Source organism: Solanum verrucosum, unplaced genomic scaffold, assembly GCF_900185275.1.
Source record: "Solanum verrucosum unplaced genomic scaffold, falcon-dt-bn FXZP01000203.1, whole genome shotgun sequence".
Lineage (NCBI taxonomy): Eukaryota > Viridiplantae > Streptophyta > Magnoliopsida > Solanales > Solanaceae > Solanum > Solanum verrucosum.
In genome coordinates, this window is record NW_026020815.1 from 1,294,721 (window position 1) to 1,320,190 (window position 25,470).

The following is a 25,470-nucleotide window of genomic DNA, read 5'->3' on the forward strand; positions in this document are numbered from 1 at the left end:
CATAAACTGAACCTCAGATATATGTATCATTTATGTATCATTTAGTGTGTCTAATTAAGAGATATAGTTGAAAGACATTAATTAAGAAATAAATCACGTTTGTAACAACTTTTGAAGATATGACATATCATATATATCTCCTAAAATAATTCAAATCCTATACTATGATAGTGTCTTAAAATTAATAATTACTACTTAAAAAGCACTATAGTCTATGAAATAAGAGTTGTATATAATAGCAAATTCCAAGTGTCTGGTACTCCAGCAATACACCAATGGCTGCAATCTAGTTCACCACTTGTGCCATAAATAGATGGATGCCCATCTTTTCTTAATTGAGTCAACAATGTAATATCAAGCAATTGTACATGCTTCTTCATTGTGTTCAACACTTGCTTTATGACAGGTTCTCCTGGATATCTCTCTCCTGGATAAGTTGACCCACCCTCCTATGGGTTTGGTTTGCCCCTTGCAGTTTAATTCCTTTGGTTCACCCCAATTTGCACCACTAGTCAAAGCAACCCAAGAAAAAAGATCACATATATATAGTGTTATATATATCCTCCGCTTCATATTATCAGTCTTTTAAGATTTGACACATTCATTGAGAAAGAATATAATATTAATTACCTTAATTAGTTGTAATAGGTAGCAAAGCCGTATAAACGAAAGGATGGTCTGTTAAACATCATTCTTCATAAATTTGCTTTTAACACAGAGAGTAAATTAAAGGGCATAATACATGTATTGACAATCCCTTAAATTTATCAATAAGTTTCATTCAGACATTTAAACTAAGGCATGTTCCAATTAAGCACCTGAACATGATAGAATATTCCTATTGGACACAAATTTTGAAAAAAAAAATTGTGTATAAAATAACTAATATTTGGAATGACAAATAATTCATCAAATTTAAGGTTACTTACGAAAAATGAAGAGCAGGAATTCCTTGAAAGAAAACACTAGTCTTGTTAGGATCAATGTTAGTGTCAATCCATTTTGCCCAAGTACTCAATCCAATATTATATGCTTTCATACGATCCATATCTTTAATTAGTTTGCCACCAACTTCTAAATAATCCCACCTAAAAAAGAGAACAATTAGTTATCAAGAGCTCCATATATATAAATGACTAATTCCCTGTAGAGACAGATTCAAGATTTAAAATCATATTTAAATTCACGATATTTTAGTAAATCACAAAGTTTTAAAATATTTTTTTTATTTTCACATAAAATGAGACAGATGAAAGTAATAACGAGTCATTACACTTGTAATGTTCCGGTATGAGTCCACCAATAATAACTGTTGAAGATTAAAACATCAGCTCCTTCCCAAATTGAGGTGTTAGTAATGGAGTCAAGCTTCAAAATTCTACCATCTTTCTCAATGGAAAGGTCTACCAGAAATTCATTCCTTAAGCACTGCAATGACACTTCATATTCCTTTCAATATTATCAACAAAATAACAAGTTAGAAAAGTTCAAGAACAAATTAACAATAAGAATAATTTTTTTCTAAATAAAATGAAATTATTTATTTACACGAATAGTTTAAAAAATATTTATATAATTACGTCAACTTTAAAATAAATCTATAAGATAAGCTTATTAGCTTATCATTAGTCCGCTATCAAGTGTTAAATTACTTTGATAATGTAAGAAAACAGAATTTTCACGTGCTTGACTCATAAAAATATAATTAAATAAATGTTTATGCTTACTAGAAATTTGAGAGTGATAAGAGTATCCCCTGTCTGATAGTCATATTTGGAAGAAGGAAGAGCAGCATGAAGCAAACATGCAAGGGATTCCCATTGATTGTTGCCTAATGAGTCTCCCACAAACACAATATTTTTACCTTTCATTTTTTCTAGCAAAGCTTTTCCATCAAACCTATAGACAACAAATTCAAGAAAACAAATTTTATTTATACATATATTTTTAACAAAATATTGGAGGGAGGGAATAATATTAGGGACGATAAAATCAGTTCATGAAAATATATATGAGACATTCAATCCGTCCATGAAATTGAGTTACAATAAATTTTACTTCAATTTATGTATATAAGTTTAACAAAATATTGGATGGTGGGAATAATATCAGAACTGACAAAATTAATCCATGAAAATATGACTGACACAATTTGTCCATTTATTGGTTCAACCTATTTTTACTAGTTCAATTCAGTCCATCTAAAATTTTGGGTAGATATGTTGGTCAAATTGATCTATAAAAACCTTAAGTATTTTTACGAAGACATTATTTCTATTGATATGTTACAATATACACAAAAAAATATAAAAGAACAAACAAAGAAACTACACTTTATTAAAATCTATATAAAGAGTTTTATTTTGTGCCTCACACAATTGATGCGAGTTGTGTGAAATTTCTTTTTGTTTAAAAAATTAGTGGATTCAAATTTTATACTTGTAGATCCACAAACTTTGAATCCATTAATTTGTGAAGTTAAAAAGATATATCTCACACAAGATTTGCATCAATTTTGCTGGGAGGCACAAAAGGAACTTTTTTATATTTTCCATTCCACTATTTTTTTCTTAATAGTCATGGTATAAGGGTCAACTTACATGCATCTTGACTAATTTTATAAATATCTGCTACCTCCCACCATCAACATATACCAGGTAAGAAAAGGAGTTAAGTATAGCAAGTCATACCTTAGGAGATTGCAAGTTGTAGGCTGCCATCTATATTTGAGATAAAACTCATCAACCCTTCCATTCTTAAGACAATTGAAACCATTAAGTAAAAAAGGGCAATTTAATGAATCATATTTTGGACACCCTAGACACAATAGATTGTTGTAGCCCATTGGTTTTAGACCTTTATAGTGGGTTTCAAACACTTGAATGAGTTAGTGGTCATGTGTTTGAATATCACTAGCAACAATTTTTTTCCTTTCTAAAAAGACCTTTTGTTGTGAAATTTCTGGACACCCTTCGTGAAATTCTTGGCTCCGCCACTACTTATACATGCATAAATATTCAAAAAGAACGTACAAGGTATTTCTTTTGTTAGTTAATTAGTCATATATTGGTTAGAAACAATACCTTTCGAGATCGTTTGGTACGCATGATAAGAAGGAACATTTATGATTAAGTTTGTGATTAAATTTAGGGAAAATGCATAAGTACCCCCCCAGCCTATGCCCGAAATCCCAGAGACACACCTAATCCTTACTAAGGTCCTATTACCCCCCCGAACTTATTTTATATGTAATATTCTACCCCTTTTTGGCCTATGTGGCACTATCTTGTGGGCCCAACGCATGTTGACAATTTTTTCAAGGATAGTGCCACATAGGCCGAAAAGGGGTAGAATATTATAGATAAATTAAGTTCGGGGGGGGGGGGGTAATAGGACCTTAGTAAAGGTTAGGTGTGTCTCTGGGATTTCGGGCATAGGCTGGGGGGTACTTATGCATTTTCCCTTAAATTTATATTTTGTTTGATTAACGGCGTCTTTGAGCCATGTTTATATTGTTGAATGTTGGCATCTCCTCTTGTTCATTTTTCTTTGAAACTGCAATAGCTTTGTTTTTTTTTTTTTTTGTAGTGGTTTCATCTCATCTTCTTCATGAAATTTGCTCGTCAACGAAATTCCACTCATAAGTAAGTTGGACTAACAAGAACCAATTGCTACAAATAAGATCTGGTTGTTGCATCAAAATATATAAATGTTGACTAATTTGGCTAACACTTTGACTAGTTTGTAGTTATTTCTAGGGAATTTGTTTGTCAAGTAACTCTACTCATAAGAAGGTTCACATTGTGATATAAGTTTCATTTCTCATCGAGAGGTTATGATACAAATATTAGGCACAAATAGTCTATGTAGACCACCTAGCCTAGCAAAAGCGGGTTTCATTGTCTCACCTGATCATTGGTTACTGAGAGGTTACAAGTACGCATACAAGCTAGCTTCAGGTATGCAGTTAGTTCTCAAGCGATTCCTACTCTCAATCACTTCTTTTCTGAAGATGACTAAGCGTGTAAAGAGTTCACAAGCTCTATTGTATAGAGCAAACCTTAAAGAAAAGAGAACTACAAGCAATTAGTAGTTTACAACAATAATATACCCAGTGTAATTTTACAAGTGGAAATCGGGTCAAGAAGAATAGAATGTACATAAACCTTATCTTTACCTTTGTGGGGTAGATAGGTTGTTTTAGATAGACTCTCAACTCAAAAAAATGTAATCAACACATGAAAGTAAGAAAGAAAAAGAGACACCAAAATAGAAACGTATAGAATAAGTGTAGCGACATATATTAATAAATATTGGAGAGAAAAAAACTATGTGATACCAAAATCATAATACCAGAAGAATAAAACCACTCAACTATGATATTATACAACCCAGTCAACTACTCCATATTTGTCTTTCTACATTCTTCCAAAAACTCATCGGGATCTCACCTTGTGAACTCTCTCCTTCCCTCCTCATCTTATAAATAACCCTCCCCCAAACCTCCGGAACATTTATAGATTTATAGTACCCAAAATTTGATCGAATGCCTCTTTGAATGCTAGCTCTTACTACTCTGGCATGATATCCTTATCCCCTTATTTGTTCAAGAGCTTAAGGGACTATGTTTGCTATCTCAATTTAATGTGTGCCGCTTCTGCCAACAGTTCACCATTCTCATCCTTTATACACTTTATTTGGTCTACATGACACATGCTCTTGTCTCTCGCGTCTTGGTGAGCATTATACAACTTTTTGTTCTTGCCTTTACATTCGAGCTCTTCATACAAACACTCAAAAATTATCATTTTATCCATCATGACCACTATCTTTGTTTTCTTCCTCCATCTTATACTTCTCCCTAATTTTCATCTTATCCTCCCCATCAAAGCTTTACACTAACACCATATTACAAACCTTACTGGCTTAAGATATCTCTTTATTTCACTACCAATACCCTTTTATGCCCAATCGGGTTACCCCTCGAGACCCCTAAAACGTCTCTAGTCATTTTCCTGATGCAACCAAGTATTCTAGCCCACATAATATTTGCTTCCCTACAACTTCCCCAAGCCCTCATATCCACCAACTTCTCCCCAATCTCCCGAGTTTTGGCTCTAATTAGGCCTCTCCCATATAATCTTTGGTTGATCACATACAACCTCATTTTTTTCCTTCTTCTTTTTTATCCTAAGATCTAAATTCATAACTACAAGCTTACGTTGGATTATAAAATTTTCAGTTGGGATAAACATTCAATTCTTACATACGCCTATGTCACTCTTTATAAGGATCAAGTAAATTATTTGAGTCTTAGCCAACACAGTATGAAAGGCCACCAAATGTTTCTCTTTTTTCATGGAAGCTCAAGTTATCTATGACAGCTCAAAAAATCAGTGAAGTCTAAACAGACTCTTCCTTCATATCTATCCCCAAAGTCAAAGTCCTCATGTATATCATCATAACCTCTTGGATCTTTTCCTATGTGATCATTAAAATATCCTCATATCAATAAAAAAATTATTCTACAGATACCTCTCATAACCTTGTCCAACTGATCCTTCCAGAAAGGTTGTCTTCTCTATGCAACTCATTTGTGGTCCATCTGCATTTATAACATTAAGAGTTACCATCCCAGAGTTGTTTAATGATCATCATCCTATTGTTCACCCTCCTAACCTCCACCATTTTCTCCATGTGTTTCATTTCTTCTAAAATGTCTAACTCATTCTAATTCGATATACCTAATAATGACAGAAAGTAGAAGATCGTGATTTCTAAAATAGCAAAGCAAATATAATTACAAAATTATTTAAATAAAGCTACTCAACTAAAATGGTGGAACAAAAATTGAAAAATCAATTCAAATATCAAAACAAGAATTATAGAACCTGAGTGTAGCTAAAAATTGTCCAAACGATGTTGGAACCATCAAACTCATCAAGAGGGTAGATCAAAAGAACTATGACACCTCAAAAATCACCGCCAAAGAGGGTTTGATTTTGTCGTACTTGTTGTTTCATAGATACGAAAAACAAACACATACACAGATCTAAAGAGAGGGAATGAGAGCGATATCAAAGTAAGGGGGAATCTACATCGCCCGACTCCAGTTAGCAAATAATAGAACAAAAGGGTAGAGAGATAAAGGAAGAAGAGTAACTAGGTCACCTCGAAACTCATCGCCAAAAAAAAATTAATTGTTAGCTTTTCAATATAATTATGCAGTTGTATGTGATGAACACAATATATTCTTAGTCATTTCAAATTGCGAGATGTTACAACCCCTTTGCCCCAAAACCTCCTTTTTAACAAAATTTTCACCAGATCAGAACAAGGTGTTATTTTTCTCATCTTCTCTCACATAGAGTTATTATTTCTACTAAATATATAAAAAGACAATGGGACATTCCTTACATAAAATTATGAACAAAATTAATGTTAAAAAAAAATAGACAAAAGTTTAGAGAAGGACCAAAAGTGCACCAATATTGCAAACATGAGAGACTATTAGTGCTCCATGTGAAAATTCAAGGATGACTTTGAGTCTTAACTCAAAGATGAGGGACTATTTTGTGCTTTCTCTCTAATTTGGACAGAAACATTAGGATCGAGAAGACCATTTTGTATACTGAATCCGACCTATAGGTATGTGTCAAAATAGATGCTAATTTCAGCGGTAGAAATGATAAGTGTTGTGGAGGGAATATTGTTAGGGACAAAGATGGTCTACTGATTGTTGCCTACTCTTTGGTTTTGAACAAGGGTACTAAAAATTGGGGTGAGGGCTCTACTTTTCTCTTTGGTATCAATTGGTGTGTTCTCGTAACTACTCTGCCTTCTACTGTTCTAATTAACGGATTATTCAACTCTTATGAGATGGAATGAAGGTACACATACAAACATGTTATGGACTGGTGTTGGTCTTTCTGGGCTGTTTATTTCTAAGCTAGAGTTTTGCTTTAGTTGAGATGTTTCAGTAGGCATTCTTTCATGTTCCATTGTCTCTGAGATAGTTCTGAAACTTGCATCTGTGAAATCACATTTGTGCTTACTGGCTAGATGAACTAAGTTGTCATCCTAGACTTGAATGAAAATCCGATTTCGTTCCTGAGTTTAACTTCTTCTTTTTTTTTAGAGAGAGAGAATGGTTAAAGGGGAATGGATAAGTGGGAATGGGTTATATGCAGGGGCTGACCCACATGGGTTCCAGGGGTTCACTAGAACCCCCTCGGCAAAAAATTACATTGTATATATAAGGTAATTTTCTGTATTTATGTGGATACATATATTTTGAACCCCTTCAATGACAAGGAGAAAGAGATAGCCCAGCGGCAGGTTCCCTAAAAATTAAGCCTCATGTCGAGGGTTTGAATCCTTGCATTAGCGTTTTATTTTTTTCTTTTTTAGTTTCATTTTTTTTAAGGTTTCAGTTTCGTTTTTCACATTTTTTTAGTTTTTTATTTTATAAAACATGCTAAAAGTGTGGTTTTAAACCCAAAAAAAATTCGAGGGTCCGCCACTAAAACTATATACTACTACTTTCTTGAAATTTTGTTTTGTTGGGTTATATATACACGTTTATACTTTTATTTTTTGAACCCTCTGAACGAAAATTCTGGGTCCACCACTGCATGAAAGTATGTGTGCTGCATGAAGTAAATGTTTGATATCTATTGTGTTACGTGCTATCTTTATTAAGGATTCATCAGTCACTTTGTCCAAGTCAACAAAAAAGGTAAACGAAAGCACAACTTGTATTGCCAATGGTGATTCATCATATTGCTTTGTCATGTCATGAAGTTGGTTGAGGACAAAGAAAGGAAGTTGGTTTTCTAGTAACATCAAGTCTCAAGACTATTTGATTACATATGCAACCAATGTTACTTTTGATAATTTCCTCTTCTCCTTCTGGACATTTTCCATAACGCTCTCGAATAAACTCAACCACAAAACAACCATCAAGCAATAACATTTCGCAAAATTTATTACTATCATTATTGGGGTCGTCTATATCATTGTAACTCTTTAGTGCTGTCTCCTTCAGTTTTTGTAATTCACTGATGTAACTTTTCACGTCAAGCTCTTTTTTTCCGTTCAAAAAACCGTTGTAAGTACAATAGTTTGTACTTTTCCATTGAACGAAGTTGAGGCTTGTTCTTATGGTAAGGACCGATAGAGATCATCTTTGGTGCATAAGCCTCTGAATTGGATTCATGTAAACTCACATTTACTTTGAAGAATTATTTAAATCCTCAAACATTTCATCAATTCTTCCCTTTATGATCTGTAACGGAAAAGAGTAGAAAATTTTCACAAAAGTTTATTAGAAGAACTATGCAATAAGCAAGCAATTATCTTGTTTAGGGAAAATGTGCAAAATATACACCTCAATTTGCAATCTAGATTGGATGTATCTCTTGTTAAAAAAAAAAGTGGTGTATATATGTTAACCAGAGCATAAGGTTAGCAAGTTACCATGGTTAGTCTAGTCAGCAAGTTAGTTATGAAATGGTAGCTTATAAATAGTGTTATGAGTCTAACAGAATCTGTATAAGTGAATAATGTAAATGCACTCTCTCAATATTCTTCTCTCTTATTCTCTCTAGAATGTTCTTATTTTCCGCATAGAACTAAGATGTTCAAGCTCCATTAATGGTGTTATCATGGTATCAGAGCCTGTACGTGTCTCTAGCTAGCTAATCTACTGTGTGTTGCAGTTTTTGTTAGCAGGTTAATTTGCTCAGATTCAAGGTTGGATTTCAATTGAATCGCTAGTGAGTATTCTGGTTGCAGATTGAGATTCGAAGCTGGAAGTAATGACGAACACAGCTACAGTTGGATCTGAATCACAAACCAACAATCTACCTTCAAACACAACACATACGTCAACAGGAGCACCTAACTATGTAGCTCCAATAATAGATCATAACCATCCCCTGTATCTCCAGCCAAATGACACTCCAGGTAGCTCCCTAATCTCTATTCAACTTACTGGATCAGAGAACTATGCACTTTGGAGTAGATCAATGCGTATTGTCCTCTTAGGTAAAAGTAAACTAGGATTCATAGACGGCAGGTTTCCTAAAACTCAATTTGCACCTAAACTGTTTGATATTTGGGAAAAATGCAATGCTGTAGTTTTGTCTTGGATTATGAATGCTGTGAGACCTGGTTTACTTAGTAGCATTGTTTATAGTGGAGATGCTCATAGAGTTTGGTGTGATCTGTAAGAAAGATTTGACAAAATCAATGGTGCTCATGTGTTTCAATTGAACAAGGAAATTTACAGTCTGACTCAAAGAACTATGTCAGTCACAGATTGAGTTAATAACTTTGATGGTCACTCAACTATCAACTATTTTCACAGAAAGTCACTCAACTTTCATTTTCAACTTAAAAGTCACTCAACTATGACTTCTTTGCATAGAAAGTCACTCAGCCTATTTTATTATTTTTTTCACTAAAATTTGCTGACATGGCATTTTTATTTTAAATCAAAAATTTAAAAACCAAATACATATCCATTTAAACCATTTAATTACCCGACCCATTTAACCCGACCCGCTAAAAATATCTTCCATTATAATCATTCTCTTTGTCTCCTGTTCTCCTAGCGTTCTTCTTCTGCCTTTTTTTAATTTCACAATTTCAAAATCTCTATTAAGATACTTGAGTTTCTGCAGGGATGAACCTGTTAGGGGATGGAAATTTCACAGTTGACGGTGATATGTGGAGGGAGCAGAGGAAGTTGTCGAGTCAAGGGTCTTGAGGGATTTTAGCAGTGTGGTTTTTAGAAAAAATGCAGCCAAATTTGCCCATATATTGTCTGAAGTTGTCAAATCCAACAAGATAGTGGACATTCAAGTAAGTATTTGTCCATGAATTGACTTCACAAAACGATTTTTTTTTTAACAGACTGTTTTTTTCGATGTAGGATCTGCTCATGAAAGCAACTCTAGATTCTGTATTCAGGGTTGCCTTTGGAGTTGAGCTAGACAGCATGAGCGGTTCAAATGAACAAGGCAAAAACTTCATTGCTGCATTTGACGATGCAAATGCAATGACACTTTGGAGATATGTTGATATCTTATGGAAGATTAAAAGATTCCTCAATATCGAAACAGAAGCCAAGTTAAAAGAAAATATAAAAATTGTTGATGCATTTGTTTAAAAATTGATCCATAGAAAAAATGAGCAGATGAGTACTCCAAAAGTTGATTTATCTGTAAGCGAATCACCTTTCAGTGTGCAAATGAGATTGCTACTGCTGCTATCACAGAACGCTTGAATTCCAAGAAGTGAATTTCTTTTAGTGTGCTTAGTATGGACTCTTGTATTTGCAACTTCATTCATCACTTTACAATATATTGCCTATAAATCACCATTCAACTGTCAAATGTCACTAAATAAGCAGCACCTTTAAACAAAAAATACTACTTATAAAATAACACATATAACTAATGAGTTAAGGTCACATGAGGACCAAAAAAAGGGTCGCCCCATAAACTAAAGCTTTTGCTACACATAGAGTTTGGAGAAGGGCACGAACACAAGGGCTACACTAATTATATGACGACAAGTTTTAACAAAATAAAACATTTCATATACAATGTCATAATAACACTTCCTTACGAATCAGTTAAGGTCATATGATCACAAGTTTTGACAAAAAAAGACACTTTATATACTGTCATATAACACTTTCTAACTAATGAGTTAAAGTCACATGACCACAAGTTTTAACAAAATAAGACACTTTATATACAATGTCATATTAACACTTCCTGGACCTTTTCATTGAAGCTTCACAAACATAATCCTTCATGACATTTTTCTTGTAAATTCTGCCTTTTTTTGATAAGCCTGCATGTGCACTTTCGTCTTGAGCACATTGATCTCCTCGCACATAATTAGCACTTTCATCTTGAGCACGCCGAGCTCCTCGCACACAATCAACACTTTCATCTTGAGCACATCGATCTCCTCGCACACAATCAACAGTTTCATCTTGAGCACACCGAGTTCCTCGCACACAGTCAACACTTTCATCTTGAGTACACCGAGTTTCTCGCACACAATCAACAATTTCATCTTGAGCACACCAAGCTCCTCGCACACAATCAGCACCTTTATCACTCACATTTACAACATATGTGACTTGAACAACAACTCCATCTTGAATGCATTCAACACCAGTTGATTTTTGTCTTGATTCCTAATAAAAAAATTACAACTTTAAAATCTGCCATATGATATACAGTTAATGAAAAACAATATTAAAAGTGTAGATCACAACCTGAGCTATTATAGATTGATTTGCTAAATTGACCTCCAATTGAGAATTATCCCACGTGTCATGGTTAAATTGGTTAGAGTATCCCCACGAGACATATTCAGACACCAAGTCTTGAGTTTCAAAAGGTTGTCTTGTTTCTGGCACAACAATATTGACATACTTATAGTGGCCTCTTGCATTGTGTCCATCTTTGTTGCATATAGAACATTTTATATGAATAGTGCCTTTTTTTGATTTTTTTTTTGGAGCCAGTTCTTCACCCCTTTTGGCTGACCTACTTTCCGATTGTCTTTGCGCTTCAGCTTGTTTCTGTTTTTGTAGCTCTTCAGCTTCCTTTCGTCTTAATTTAGGCTTCCTCCCTCTCTTCTTTCTTACTATCTTAGGAGGAAGAACCTCACCACTATTCATAACTTCTGGCCAATGATCCTCGGGATTGGTTGGATTAATGAAATGTGAGTACACATTGAAAGTTTCAACTTTGTAGTATACATTCACGTAATCTTCAACTCTATCACCATTTCCATGAATACTAACCAAAGCATGAGGACAAGGCAAACCTGTTAAATCGCATCTTCTACATGTACAACTTCCTTTTTGCATATCCACAATAAATGGCCCTCCTGGACCCTCAACTGACACCTTTGGTCCACTAGAAAAATTTGGTCTAAACAAAGCTGCCTCAAGTCTTATTTGGTTCAATTTTTTTTCAATTTTTGGACAGATAAGACCTTGATACTTGTTAATCCATTCCTTCTTCTTATACAACCTCTTCATAAGCTTATTCTTTATCATTTCCAATAGAGTTATAATAGCTTTGTCTCTTGCATCAAGAATGTACCTACAAATTAAAATATAAAGACAAAATGAGAGGATTAATAGGTGTGAGTGATATTTTACATAGACACAAGAATACGTAAGTACCTATTGAAACTTTCGCAAAGATTATTCAAGAGCATGTCACATCTGCTATGTGTCTTGAACAATGCTCTAGTCTAGGTTTGGAATGGCCTTTCAGAATGATCAAACCATTTTCTAGCCTCTCTATCCTCTTGATCGAGTCGTTCCATACATATCCTAAATCTCACTTCATTACTTGCTCTTGCTGCATTCCATACTAGGTCCTTTAGTGCCTTGCCTTTATGTTTTTGTCTAAAATTTTGATACATGTGTCTGACACAATTTCTATGTTCTGCTTCCGGAAATAAATCCTTAACAGCCCCAATCAGTCCCTGTAGCATTGATTTTAAATAGTTAAATACATACTACAAAAAAAATAGTAAACTAGAAAGATGAAAAAATTGAGTGTTTCACCTTTTGTCTGTCAGACATGAATGCGATGTGGTGACTATTCGTTATCTCTAAATCATATCCAAGATTGGTTAAAAACCAACTCCAAGTCTCTTTACTTTCAGCATCAGCGATCACAGCATATGCAACAGGAAAGATGCAATTATTAGGATCAATTGCAACAGCAGCTAACAAATTGCCTCCATATGTGCCCTTAAGCCAACAACCATCTAGGCTTATTAATGGCCTACACCCAGACTTAAAAGCTTCCTTCAAAGGAGCAAGACATACATAAAATCCCTTAAATTTACTTTCATCTCTCCAAATTTCTACATTAGAGCCTGGATTTGTATTCAGCAAATCAGCCCTATACCTTAACAATTTTTCATATTGTGCACCCTCATCTCCATAAACCCATTTCAAAGCTTGTCGTTTGGCCCTCCATGCCTTCATATATTCTATTGTGTAGCCAAGATCCTTCTGCACTATTGCAATTATTCCCTTAACACTCCAAGTTGGATCAATTCTAAAAATATTAAAATACTTTCTTGCAATCCATTGATGTGTCAAATGAAAATTGTCAAATACTGTAGGACCTGTATGATTTATATTTAAGGTTTTGATTTGAATGGTAGGATCAAACTTACTTATTGGGCTAGCAAAAACATGAAATGGACACCCAAATTGCTTGCATTTACAAATACATCTTCTTTTATCATTGGTGGCGAAATGTATTTGCCTCATATGTTTGATCCCCCAGTTCATACAAACCTCCTTAAACTGTTCAAAGCTGGCAAACTTCATCCCTACTTCTAAAATAGGGTTGTCATTTTCTGCATCATACTCTTTATATTCTACCTCGTCTTCTGAATCAGTACCCCCCTCCAACAATTCATCAGAATCGTCATAATCTGATTCTGCATTTTGATTCACTTGCGGAATTAAAATTCCAGTAGTGGATGGTCCTACACCAATCATCCGACTATCAATATTTTTTTTAGGTCTACCTTTCACATTCATATGACGACGCTCAGTAACAACATCATGATAATCTTCATCACCTTCCTCCAAGTTATAATCAGGATCATTGAAATTATCATCTTCTACCTCACCCACCATATTATCTTGGACAACCTTTACTACATCATCCCTTAAACTCAGAACACTATCACCCTGAACTTCTTCAGCTAGTACTACGCTTAAAAATTTTTCAAACTGTGACGATATTCCCTATAAACATAAATTAAAATAGAAGAAAAATCAAAAAGCAGACACAATTCAAAGAGTCTTAAAATAATAAATCCTGACCATATCTATTAAGAAAGGTCCAACTCCCACATTGATAAAGAGCCTCTAACCCCACTTGCCGTTATTCGATTCAACAACAAATAGTTAAAGATAAAAATAAACCCTAGATTAAACAAAACTATACATTTTTCAGAAAAATAAAATAAAAAATAATCTAAAGCGTTCCTTGTTTTCTTGTGAAATACCCATGTAGTGTCCCCTTTCCTCATGAAACAAGGACTGAGGTGATGAGCTGGAACCTTTAATTTGAGATCCACTTGTTGTTCTCCTTAGCTCAAGAGCATATTCCATCTTCAATAGTGAAACTTTGGATTATAATGGAAGATAATTCTAAATCTAGATTAAAGGAAAGGAGGAATCCATTATAAATTTCTACTTAATAGAGATTTTGAAATTGTGAAATTAAAAAAAGGCTGAAGAAGAACGCTAGGAGAACAGGAGACAAAGAGAATGATTATAATGGAAGATATTTTTAGCGGGTCGGGTTAAATGGGTCGGGTAATTAAATGGTTTAAATGGATATGTATTTGGTTTTTAAATTTTTGATTAAAAATAAAAATGCCATGTCAACAAATTTTAGTGAAAAAAATAATAAAATAGGCTAAGTGACTTTCTATGCAAAGAAGTCATAGTTGAGTGACTTTTGAGTTGAAAATGAAAGTTGAGTGACTTTCTATGAAAAAAGTTAATAGTTGAGTGACCACCAAAGTTATTAACTCGTCACAGATTACTACACCACACTCAAAGGCTTATGAAATGAGTTTGACTCAATTATGCCATGTCCAGGGTGCTCGTGTGCTGAATCTGTAAAATTCAAAGAGCATTGTGAATATCAACGATTGTTGGAGTTTCTTATGGGACTAAATGAGTCATATTCAGCAGCAAGAGGACAGATCCTTATGCAAAGTCCCACTCCTACTCTAAACAAATCCTTTTCTCTCATTATTGATCATGAGAGTCAAAGAAACTTAGTCACTCATGATGGTTCCTATCCTAGAATTGTTGAAAGTACTGCTATGTTTAGTCAGAAAGGTGATAATCATTTAGGAAGAGGTCAGTTTGATGCTTCCTCTAGGCCACCTAATTTTGGCTATCTGCCAGGAGGTGATGGTAATCCAGGGAGAGGTCAACTTGAAGCTCCTTACAAGCCACAAAAGGTTCAGAAATCTACTATAATGTGTGAAGTGTGTGGATTCAGAGGTCACACTAAGGATCACTGCTTCAAAGTAAAGGGATATCCTGTTGGATGGAGGTCAAAGAGGAAAGGTGCAACTACTGGTTCTTAAGCTAATCAAGTTGATGTGTCTCAGTCTGCAGGTACATCTACTAATGGCAGTGCTACTCCAACCATACCTCCTTCAACTCCTGAAGCCTTCTTTACTCAGGATAAGTATAATCAGATCTTGCAGATGTTGTCCAAAGGAGGTGAAGGTGGAGGAGAGCACTCAGTTAAAGCAGCTATTGCAGGTAGTGTTTTCTCTGCTTTGGTTTCAAAATATGTGGCTAAGGATTGGATTGTAGATACAGGAGCTACTCATCATATGGCCTCCAATCTTGATATGTTAGACAAAATTGATACAATTCCACAGTCAGAAAGGAGGCAGGTTAACTTGCCTACTGGAGGAGTAGCATCTGTTGCAAATGTTGGTACCTCGGCTGTTATGGGAGGTCACACTATTGAGAATGTATTATTTGTTCTAGAGTTTTAGTGCAACCTTTTTTCTGTTTCTCAACTGACCAAAGAACTTCAATGTGTAGCTGCTTTCTTTCCTGACTTCTGTATTTTACAGGATCTCTCAAGTGGACAGGTGAAGGGGATTGGTAGAGAGGATCAAGGTCTTTACATTCTCAAAGATGGTTTAGATCTCAAGAGTGGTCTAGATTGCATAGCTTCTGCTCATTCTTCCGGCAGTAGTTCTCTTACAGTTGGTTCTGCTGATTCTATTTCTCTATGGCATAGAAGATTAGGCCATGCTCTTGTAGACATCATAAAGAATTCATCTACACTTTCTTGCATAGACAATGTTGATTGTTCTCCTTGTACTGTTTGTCCCTTAGTTAAACAAACAAAGCTTCCTTTCTCTAAAAGCTTTCATACTTCTAAAGCCATATTTGAACTGGTGCACTGTGATATTTGGGGACCATATAGGATCCCTACCCATAATGGAATGAGATATTTTGTGACTATTGTGGATGATTTTTCCAAATTTACTTGGGTGTTTCTTATAGCCTCTAAGTATGATGCCATAGTAGTTTTGAGAAATTTCTTTACACAAATTCAAAACTTGTTTGCTACAAAGGTTAAGATCTTCAGAACTGATAATGGCAGTGAGTTCTTTAGTCATGCCTTTCAAACTCTTGTTTCTTCTCTTGGAATTTTGCATCAAAGTACCTGTGTTTACACTCTTCCGCAAAATGGTGTTGCTGAAAGAATGCATCGAACTATTTTAAACATGTCAAGGGCACTCTGGTTTCAAGCTTCTGTTCCTCTAAAATTTTGGGGAGAATGTGTGCTTACGTCTGTGTATCTTCTCAACAGACTCCCCACCAGATCCCTCCACTACAAGACCCCTTTTGAAGTTCTCTACTCTACTCCTCCCTTTCTGTCTCATATCAGAACCTTTGGGTGCTTGTGCTATGCTTCCAGTCCCAAGTTATCTGACAAATTTTCTCCTAGAGCTATACCAGCTGTTATGCTAGGATATTCACTCACTCAAAAGGGTTACATTCTTTATGATTTGCATTCTCATTCCCTATTCGTAAACAGATATGTTGTGTTTAAGGAAGAAGTATTTCCCTTTAAAGATACTCAATCTTCCTCTGATCCTATTTTTCCTGTGCTCACATTTATTTGTCCTGATCCTCACATTCCAGTAACTTCTATATCTCCTCCTGTTCCAATATCACCTTCTATACCATCAGCTTCCTCTAGTACCTACATCTTCTGCCCTAAATGATCATCCATCTCCACCTACTTCAACCCCAGTCAGTGAACCTACTCCTGCATTACCTCCTAGAAAATCTTCCAGACATAGTACACCAACCCTTTGTCTTCAAGATTTTGTCACTAAATCTAAAAGCACTACATGTTCCTTTCCCTTGTCAAATTACATGTCATATACACACCTCTCTCCTTTCTATTCTTCCATTATCTCTGCATATTCAGCTATCACTGAACCTTCTTCATACAAATAGGTTGTTCTTGACCCTCAGTGAGTTCATGCCATGAACTTAGAGATTGGTGCCTTGGAAGACAACAACACTTGGAGTTTGGTACATTTGCCTCCTGGTAAGAAACCTATTGGCTGCAAGTAGGTGTACAAGGTGAAGTACAAGGCCACAGGTGAGGTTGAGAGGCTTAAGGCAAGGCTGGTTGCCAAGGAGTTTAGTCAGCAGGAAGGTTTAGATTATGGTGAAACCTTTAGTTCTGTTGCCAAAATGGTCACTGTCCGAACAATTATAGCCTTGGCTACTTCCAAAGGGTGGTGCATTCATCAGATGGATGTTCATAATGCATTTCTCAATGGTGATCTTGTGGAAGAGGTGTACATGTCTATTCCGGCTGGGTTTGCTAGACAGGGGGAGCTTACTACTAAGGTCTGCAAACTACACAAGTCCCTATATGGTCTTAAACAGGCTCCTAGGCAGTGGAACTTGAAGTTAACTGCATCCTTGGTGTCCTTGGGGTTTCATTAGAGTCACTATGACTACTCCCTATTCATCAAACAAGCTGCAGGTGCCCTAACCATTGTGTTTGTCTATGTAGATGATCTATTGATCACTGGCAGTAATCGAAGTCTTATAAATGATACTAGGAATGATCTGAAAAGGCAATCCAAGATGAAAGATTTAGGGGAACTCAAGTTCTTCCTAGGCATTGAAGTGGCAAGGTCTAGTAAAGGCATTCATTTGTCTCAAAGGAAGTATGCACTGGAATTAATAGTTGAATGTGGCCTAGGGGGAGCCAAACCTGCAGGTACTCCACTTGAACAAAATCGGAAATTAACTTCTGTAAAATATGATGAGTGTTTTCCACATAAAGGTGAAGACCCTATATTACAAGATCCAAATAGATAACAGAGATTGGTAGGTAGACTTCTATATCTAACCATGACCAGACCTGATCTAGCTTTTCCAGTTCAAGTGTTGAGTCAATACATGCACTGCCCCAAAGAATCTCATATGGAAGCAGCACTTAGGGTGGTCAGGTACATAAAAGAAGCTCTAGGACTTGGTTTACTAATGCCAGCAGAAGACTCTAATCAACTTCTTTCTTATTGTGACTCAGACTGGGGAGCTTGTCTAGAAACAAAGAGGTCTGTCACTGGTTACTTAGTTAAGTTTAGAGGTGCCCTGATCTCTTGGAAGTCAAAGAAACAAGAGACTGTTTCCAGAAGCTCAGCAAAAGCTGAATTCAGAAGTATGGCCAATTGTGCAGCTGAGATAACTTGGCTTGTAGGTCTGTTCAAGGAACTTGGAGTCAGTATTGAACTTCCAATAAAAATGGTGTGTGACAGTAAAGATGCAATTCAGATTGCTGCAAATCCCATCTTTCATGAAAGAACCAAACACATAGACATAGATTGTCATTTTGTAAAGGAAAGAATTTGTCAAGGTTTGATGAAAACATAGTTCACTCACACAAAGGACCAACTAGCTGATCTTCTCACAAAAAGTCTGGGCAAGGCACAACATCAACTACTTCTAAGTGATATGGGAGTTATGAACTTGTTTGAACCATGAACTTGAGGGGGAGTGTTAACCAGAGCATAAGGTTAGCAAGTTACCATGGTTAGTCTAGTCAGCAAGTTAGTTAAATACTGTCAGAAGTTAGTTATGAAATGGCAGCTTATAAATTGTGTTATGAGTCTAACAGAATCTGTATAAGTGAATAATGTAAATGAACTCTCTCAATATACTTCTCTCTTATTCTCTCTAGAATGTTCTTCTTTTCTGCATAGAACTAAGATGTTCAAGCTCCATTAATGGTGTTATCAATATATACTTTTGTTGTTTAACAAATGATGAATATTTATCCTTTTCGGTAATATGATAAATTTAAAAAAAACATCTCAAAACTGATTTTTAAATTTTAAAAATATCACATGACTTTAAAAACTTACTCATCCATTTTTCTTTATCCTTCCGGACCTCACAGATTTAAAAAATCCAAAAGGTGTAAACCATGGTTATAGTGAATGTGTTGGGATCCTGAAGTACATCTAAAATTACATGAAAGTAAATGGTTTTAAAAATTCTAAAATCCCTTGAAATTCATACACTTGGCAAAAAGATTATATATTTAATTAAAATATTAAAAAAAACAAATTTATATTGTTGAGGGGGAGACCTCATCTTCTTCAATTTGGAGAAGCAGTGGAATTTTATTATCTATTGAGGTAATCTCAATAATGGAGTCTGCCATCCTTCCTTCTTCAACTCTGATTCCTACAAAAGGCACATTCTTTTTAATTTCAATTCATAGATACCATGTATATATTTATTATTAATCCAAAGCAATATATTTATCCCAAATACTCTTTAAGAAAATGTGTATTATATACACTATTATATTTCACATCCTTATAATTTTTATACTTTCTTAAAGTTATTTGAGAAACTAACAACACAAGTCATTTCTACAAGGTGATTATTGACTTATTGTGTAAAAATATTTAAAATTGTAGTGGTAGTACACCATTTCTAAAAGAACACACAAAATGAGTAACTAACAAAAGTTATAGTTAAGTGGTAATTACTCCTTCTTTGTTGACTAAAGCGTCAAATTTAAGTCCTAAAAATAGGCTCGACCCCCTTTCGAAATAAGATTTTTTATAGTGAATTCAAATTAATTAAACCCTAAAATTATAGATATTAAATTAAAAACTGACTGACAATAAAAAAAATGATGACTAAGAATATTTTAAACAAAATAATTGTCCATTTGTGTCATGTCCTTCAACTTGAGGTATAAAAGAATATTATTAGTTGATATTGTTTAGCATAGAACGAGAAAATGCAAAAAAATTACCTCTTTGATTTTGCTGTTTCTTCTTTTGTGTTTATTCAATTCTTGCTTCTCCTAGATTTTTCATTGCTATTAAGTATCTATTATATAGAGGGAAAAAAGAGGGAGAAAAAAAATATATAGATAATTAAAGCTAGTATATGGTCTATGGATACGTGTAGGGTAAGGGGTGTTAATTTTGGAATTTGATCGGTTATTTTATAAAATTTATATCATATAATTTTTTTTAATTATTTTACATTATTAAAACTAGATTTTTCAAAATCATCCTATCATTGCGGATTCTCTTTGGTCTCGGTATAGTTAAGTTAATTTTTTATATTATTTTGTTAAAATGTTGTGTAGAGGACATGAATTAGAGTATAAGATTAGTAGCTAGGAGTATGTCCATACTAGTAGGTAGGAGTGCATTTTCTTGTTGCCGTTATTAGTAGTTGTAGGAGTACTATTATTATAGTTTCTTGTTCTTCGATTTCTGTTGTTACATATGATTTCAGGTAGTTCAATTAAAATATTATTTTATAATCGTATTTTTTATACTATCTGTTGTTTTTGTTACTATCAATTGTCTCTGGTATTTTTATTACATCTTTATCTAGATTGTTTTTGTCTTGAACCGATGATCTATTAGAAACCTCTTTACCTCACCTCTGAGGTAGAGACAAAGTTTGCATACACTCTACCTGTCACAATCCGAGTCTACACCTTGGATGTGGCCGACACTCGAGAACTATTGTTGGTCCCCAAGCGAACCCTCATCCTGGCTGACTAAAAGCGGAAGACTAACTCAAGCATAAAAAAGCTTAAAACTGAAATAAATTCAATAACTCAAATACTCAACTTTAAAATATTCTGAACAATACTCAATAGATGAACTCACAGTTTGAAAAAAACAACTCGAAGAAGATACATACTGAAACTACTCAACTTTTTTCTATCTATAAAGCCTCTACTATTACTGTAACATCTCACAATTTGAAATAACTAGGAAGAAGCTAATAATTGGAAATAGTCATTTTTGGAAAGAAAGAAAATATGGAAAATTTGTTTTAAGTTAGGAAAAGTTGAGTTTTGGTCAACTTCAAACGGTCATAACTCCTAGCTCAGAATGAGTTAGGTGTACTTCCAGATATGGTTGGAAACATCTAGGAATGATCTTTCCAACGCTGCTGAGTTTACGCGATTCTGAGTTTGTATGACTAAGTTATGCCCTTTGGAAGTTGGGTTGTTGGATTAGTTGAGGTAAAGTCAGATTTTAGTCGGTTTATAAAAGTGAAATTTTATGCTAGGGCTTCGAAAAGAGGAGAAAAGAGGAGAAAGGAGAAGAACGTTCAAGATTCGTCGAGGTTAGCTTGTGGATTTCATCGGGGGTGATCCCTACAAGGTATGTGAGATTACATACCATTGGGTTAGTTCGCCCATGCGCCAACTATGATTCAATTCAGCGAATTTAAGTCTTTGAAAGTTTAGAAATTGAGTTCTTGATGAACATTGTTGAAAGTTTCGTTGAATTCTTATGGGTTGTGTTGTTGAAGTTTCTTGATGATTTGATTCATGTTTCCGGGTGAAATTTTGAGTTGAATCTATTGTATATTGAGGGTATTAATGATTCTAAGTGTTTGGGGAAAGAACCAAGTGAAATTAGAGGGTTTAGAGTTGAAAAACGAAGAAGAAAGTTCGGAGTTTTCTGGGGAGGGGGCTGGAGCGCCGCGCCTCCCAGAGAGCCATAAAAGTTCCTCTGAACTTTGGACTCTGGTGCGCCGCGCCAGCTAGAGCGCCATAGCAAGCTCTCTGAACTTTGAGGGCTGGCGCCCCGCGCCTCTCAGAGCGCCAGGGACGCCAGTTCTCCCCATTTCTTCCCCACCTTTTCGTACTTGTTCCTTAGCAATGTACCTATGTTTTCTAGTTGATTTCAACACTCTAAGGTACATCTAAACATCATGAAATCATCCATAAACATGAGGTCATGAACCTTGAATCCATAATCCAATTCAAGGAAAGTTAAGATGAAAGTCAAGAGAAGTTAAGAGTAAAGTCTAGAAGTTAAGAAGCAAGTCAAAGCAAAGTTTATAAAGTTTTCAAAAGTCTTTAACAAACGTTTTTAACTTTGTTTTAAGACTTAAGTTTCAAGTTAAGCAAAGAGTAAAAACTTGAGTTCATTTCTCAAGAAGCTATGAGGAAACTAAGTATTCCCAAAGAGTTTATAAATGTTTTCACATTTGAATAAGAAATGGGAACATCGATTCCAAGAGAACTTTTAAGCTAAGTTTTGAGTAATTATCTCAAAGCAAAGAAAGAAGTTTGTTTTTAAAACATATGAGCTAAGTATATTTTGGGAGTAGTATTGAGCACAGATATGTGGATGCGAGTTCATATTAACTCAAGTCTCCATAAACCATGTAGCCATCATGAGTAGTAAAAGATCATACTTTTTAGATGAATCCTTAAGATGCTTTTAGCATAGACTAGTGGATCCACTAAGTTAAGCGTTCTATATGACGGCAAAGTACAGGACGTGGGCAAGACGTTGTATCACCACTTAGGCTCAAAGTGGTGGTTGTCGGTTAGAGAATCTCCCACATAAACTATATTACTTTGTTATATGAGTAAAGTTGAGTTTGTTATTGCAATTTCTTTAACAAACTAAGTTGTTTTTACTGTTTTATAAAGCTTTTCATATACTGCATGTGTCATATTGCTTTATTATGAGTTGAGTTATTTATAAGTTGAGAAGAGCCAATGTAAGTGTTTCTTTCAGAATCTTTTCAAGCCTATGTATTGTTTAGTTTTCCAACTCGCATACTCGTACATTCAATATATTGATGCCAGTTGGCCTGCATCTTTTTATGATGCAAACGCAGGTAACCAGGATCAGCATCCAACACCTTTTTGATCCAGTTTGAGCACTCAAAGTCTTATGGTGAGCCTCCTTGCTTTTGGAGGATCCCTTTTATTGCTTTCCGTTTTATTATTAGTTCATTAGGATGTTGTGGGCCTGTCTCAACATACAGTCAATTAGTTAAATTCATTTGTCACTACTTTATTATTGGCTTCTGTTTTTTAGACTTGAGGTTGCCATTTTGGCTAAGTTTGAATGTTTATTTAAAGACATTATAAGTTATTTCACAAGTTCCTTTTTAGACTATTTCTTGTGTTTAAGTATTCCGCCGAGTAAGTTAGCCAGGCCAAATGTTCGCTTGGGCCCAACAATGGTTCTCGAGTGCCAGTCACGTCCGGGGTGTAGGCTCAGGGTGTGACAATTACAGAAGAATATTGGGACAAGACCTACGACATCTCAAAACTACTAACTGTAAGATTAAGGTTAAGTCCTCCGGAATATAAGATGGCTCACCAAAGCTGACTGGAATAACACATGACCTCAACGAAATGCTTGTTGATGATTCTGAATACCTGTAACTACATCATGAAATGATGCAGGCCAAATGGCTCAGTACGTGGAATGTACAAGCATGTGAGTTGACCCTTTCTACTAAGTGGATCCACTAGTCTATGCTAAAAAACATTAAGGAACCATCTAAAAAGTATGACCCTTTTTACCCATGTTGGTTACATGGTTTATGGGGACTGTGAGTTGTATGAACTCTCCCCCATATCGGTGCTCAATACTACTTCCAAAATATAACTAGCTCACATGTTTAAAAACATAACTCTTTCAATGTTTTGAGATTATTACTAAAAAATCTCTCTTAAAAGAGATGGTACTCAAACTGCTCAAAACTCTTTGGGAAATCTCAGTTTCCTCTCATCTTAAATGTAAAAATATTTACTCTTGGGAATACTTAGTTCCCATATATAATTTTAAAGGAAATGAACTCATCTCTACGCTTCCTCAACTCAGTGCTCAAGTGTTTAATACTTCTTAAAATAGGGTTCATGCTGAATCATGGACATGAACAACTCAATTTAAGATTTCCAATAACCATGCATAGAACTCAATACTTGAAACTCAACAACTCCAGATGTAACACCTCAAAAACGAGAATTAGAAAAAAATTACAGAACTTACATGAAGCAGTGGACCATGACAGGGTTCACGGATCGTGATAGGGACCACGATCCGTTAACCTGCTCGTGGTGGTGACTTGAACTTCACCAGGCCCAGACATCAGACCACGGGACCCTTCACGGGCTATGATATTGACGACGGGTCGTGGTCGCGTCCGTCAAGATTAGACAGTATCCCACCTTGGCCATGCCTTAGACCCCCACACCCAAGTGAAGACCACGGGGACCTTCACGGTTCATGGTCCTTCACACGGGCGGTGGGAAGGTCCATGAAGAGCTAGGCAGTATCCCCTCTTGTCAGCCTTAGACTCCCACGACCAAGTGGAGACCACGGGAGCCTTCACGGTCCGTGGTCCTTCACACGGTACGTGGTAGGACCCATTGTCAACCCGTCTGTAGCTTTAAGTTAGGGATATTTTTGTCTTATCCTATTTCGTTAGACCCCTAAACTACGTCATTTTAAACCTAAACTAATTTGATCATATTTAGCCTAGAAACATAACTAGAACTTACTCAAGTCATATCGTTCATCACAGCTTAGAAACTTAGAGCGTAAAAAAGAGAAAGAGGCATCCAAACCCTAGATCAAGAACGCAGCAAATTTTCTCGAGTTCCAGCCCTGAAATCAAGGGATTTCTCCGTGGAATTCGTCACCAGGTATGTGGGATTTCACTAGTGGGTTCCTTTCGCCCATTATGTCTCTAGAATTCAGTCAGATTCGTAATTCCTTATTATTAACTAGACCTAAGGTTTCTAGAACTTCAGCAGATTATCATGAATTAGTTAGTTTAATGTTCTGAATCAGATTACCATGTTATTACTTCGTTTCTTGAAAGAAATCCAGATCCCTAGCTATGTATTTCTTTAGTTCTTGAATTACACATATTGCTATGCCAGATATTTCAATATTTCAAATATACATGCCTCAGTTTTTGAATGCATTTTTATCAGTATATATAAATGTGTATTCTCAATTTGCATGTCAGTTTTGAGCTATCCAGTATAATATAGAAATTAGTCATAATGCATTAATCATTTAATCTATTGGGAGTAGCATAATACCGAGTTGGACTAGGGTCAGTCACCCATATAGTCCCAGAACTACGAGCCACGTAAGTTGTAAGTCCCCTCTGTGGGAATCATTTTAGTGATCACGCCAGCATGCCTCTACACCTTTGGTCGGGTGTATTGGGTCCTCTCGATGGGGGCGTTCAATTATTAGTAGCTCCCACAGTTCAGTCAGATTCCATTACATTGACCGCATTTCAATATAATTAGTATTCAGCATCAACATGTCTAAATTTGGTCATTGCATTCAGTTAGCTCAGTATTCAGTATCTATATCATGTTCAGATTATACTCTTGCTTTATTGCTTGTCTAGTTATATGTTTATTTCAGTTTTACTCTATCTTACATGATCGGTACCTTTCAAGTACTGACGCATACTTTGCGCTACATCTTCTTGTGATATAGGTTCAGATTCTCAGCATCCAGATTACGGTTAGATCGATTCCCGATCTC

The 25,470-nt window shown here is 35.4% G+C and overlaps 2 protein-coding genes and 1 pseudogene across 2 annotated transcripts; 1 reads left to right on the top strand and 2 right to left on the bottom strand.

Annotated features, from left to right (window-relative positions):
* Positions 1-212: 212 nt before the first annotated feature.
* LOC125813434 (protein trichome birefringence-like 42) lies at positions 213-2,845 on the bottom strand (annotated as a pseudogene).
* Positions 2,846-11,768: 8,923 nt separating this feature from the next.
* On the bottom strand, positions 11,769-14,185 carry LOC125813435 (uncharacterized). Its single transcript, XM_049492939.1, has 5 exons — positions 14,080-14,185; positions 13,945-13,997; positions 12,611-13,816; positions 12,221-12,528; positions 11,769-12,137 (listed from the first exon to the last, which is right to left on the bottom strand). Exons 1-4 carry the CDS (start codon positions 14,183-14,185, stop codon positions 12,292-12,294), a joined length of 1,602 nt encoding a protein of 533 aa, XP_049348896.1. The 3' UTR covers positions 11,769-12,137; positions 12,221-12,291.
* A 3,819-nt stretch (positions 14,186-18,004) lies between these two features.
* Positions 18,005-18,526, top strand: LOC125813436 (secreted RxLR effector protein 161-like). Its single transcript, XM_049492940.1, has one exon. The coding sequence runs from the start codon at positions 18,005-18,007 to the stop codon at positions 18,524-18,526; it is 522 nt and encodes a 173-aa protein (XP_049348897.1).
* The last annotated feature ends 6,944 nt before the right edge of the window (positions 18,527-25,470 follow it).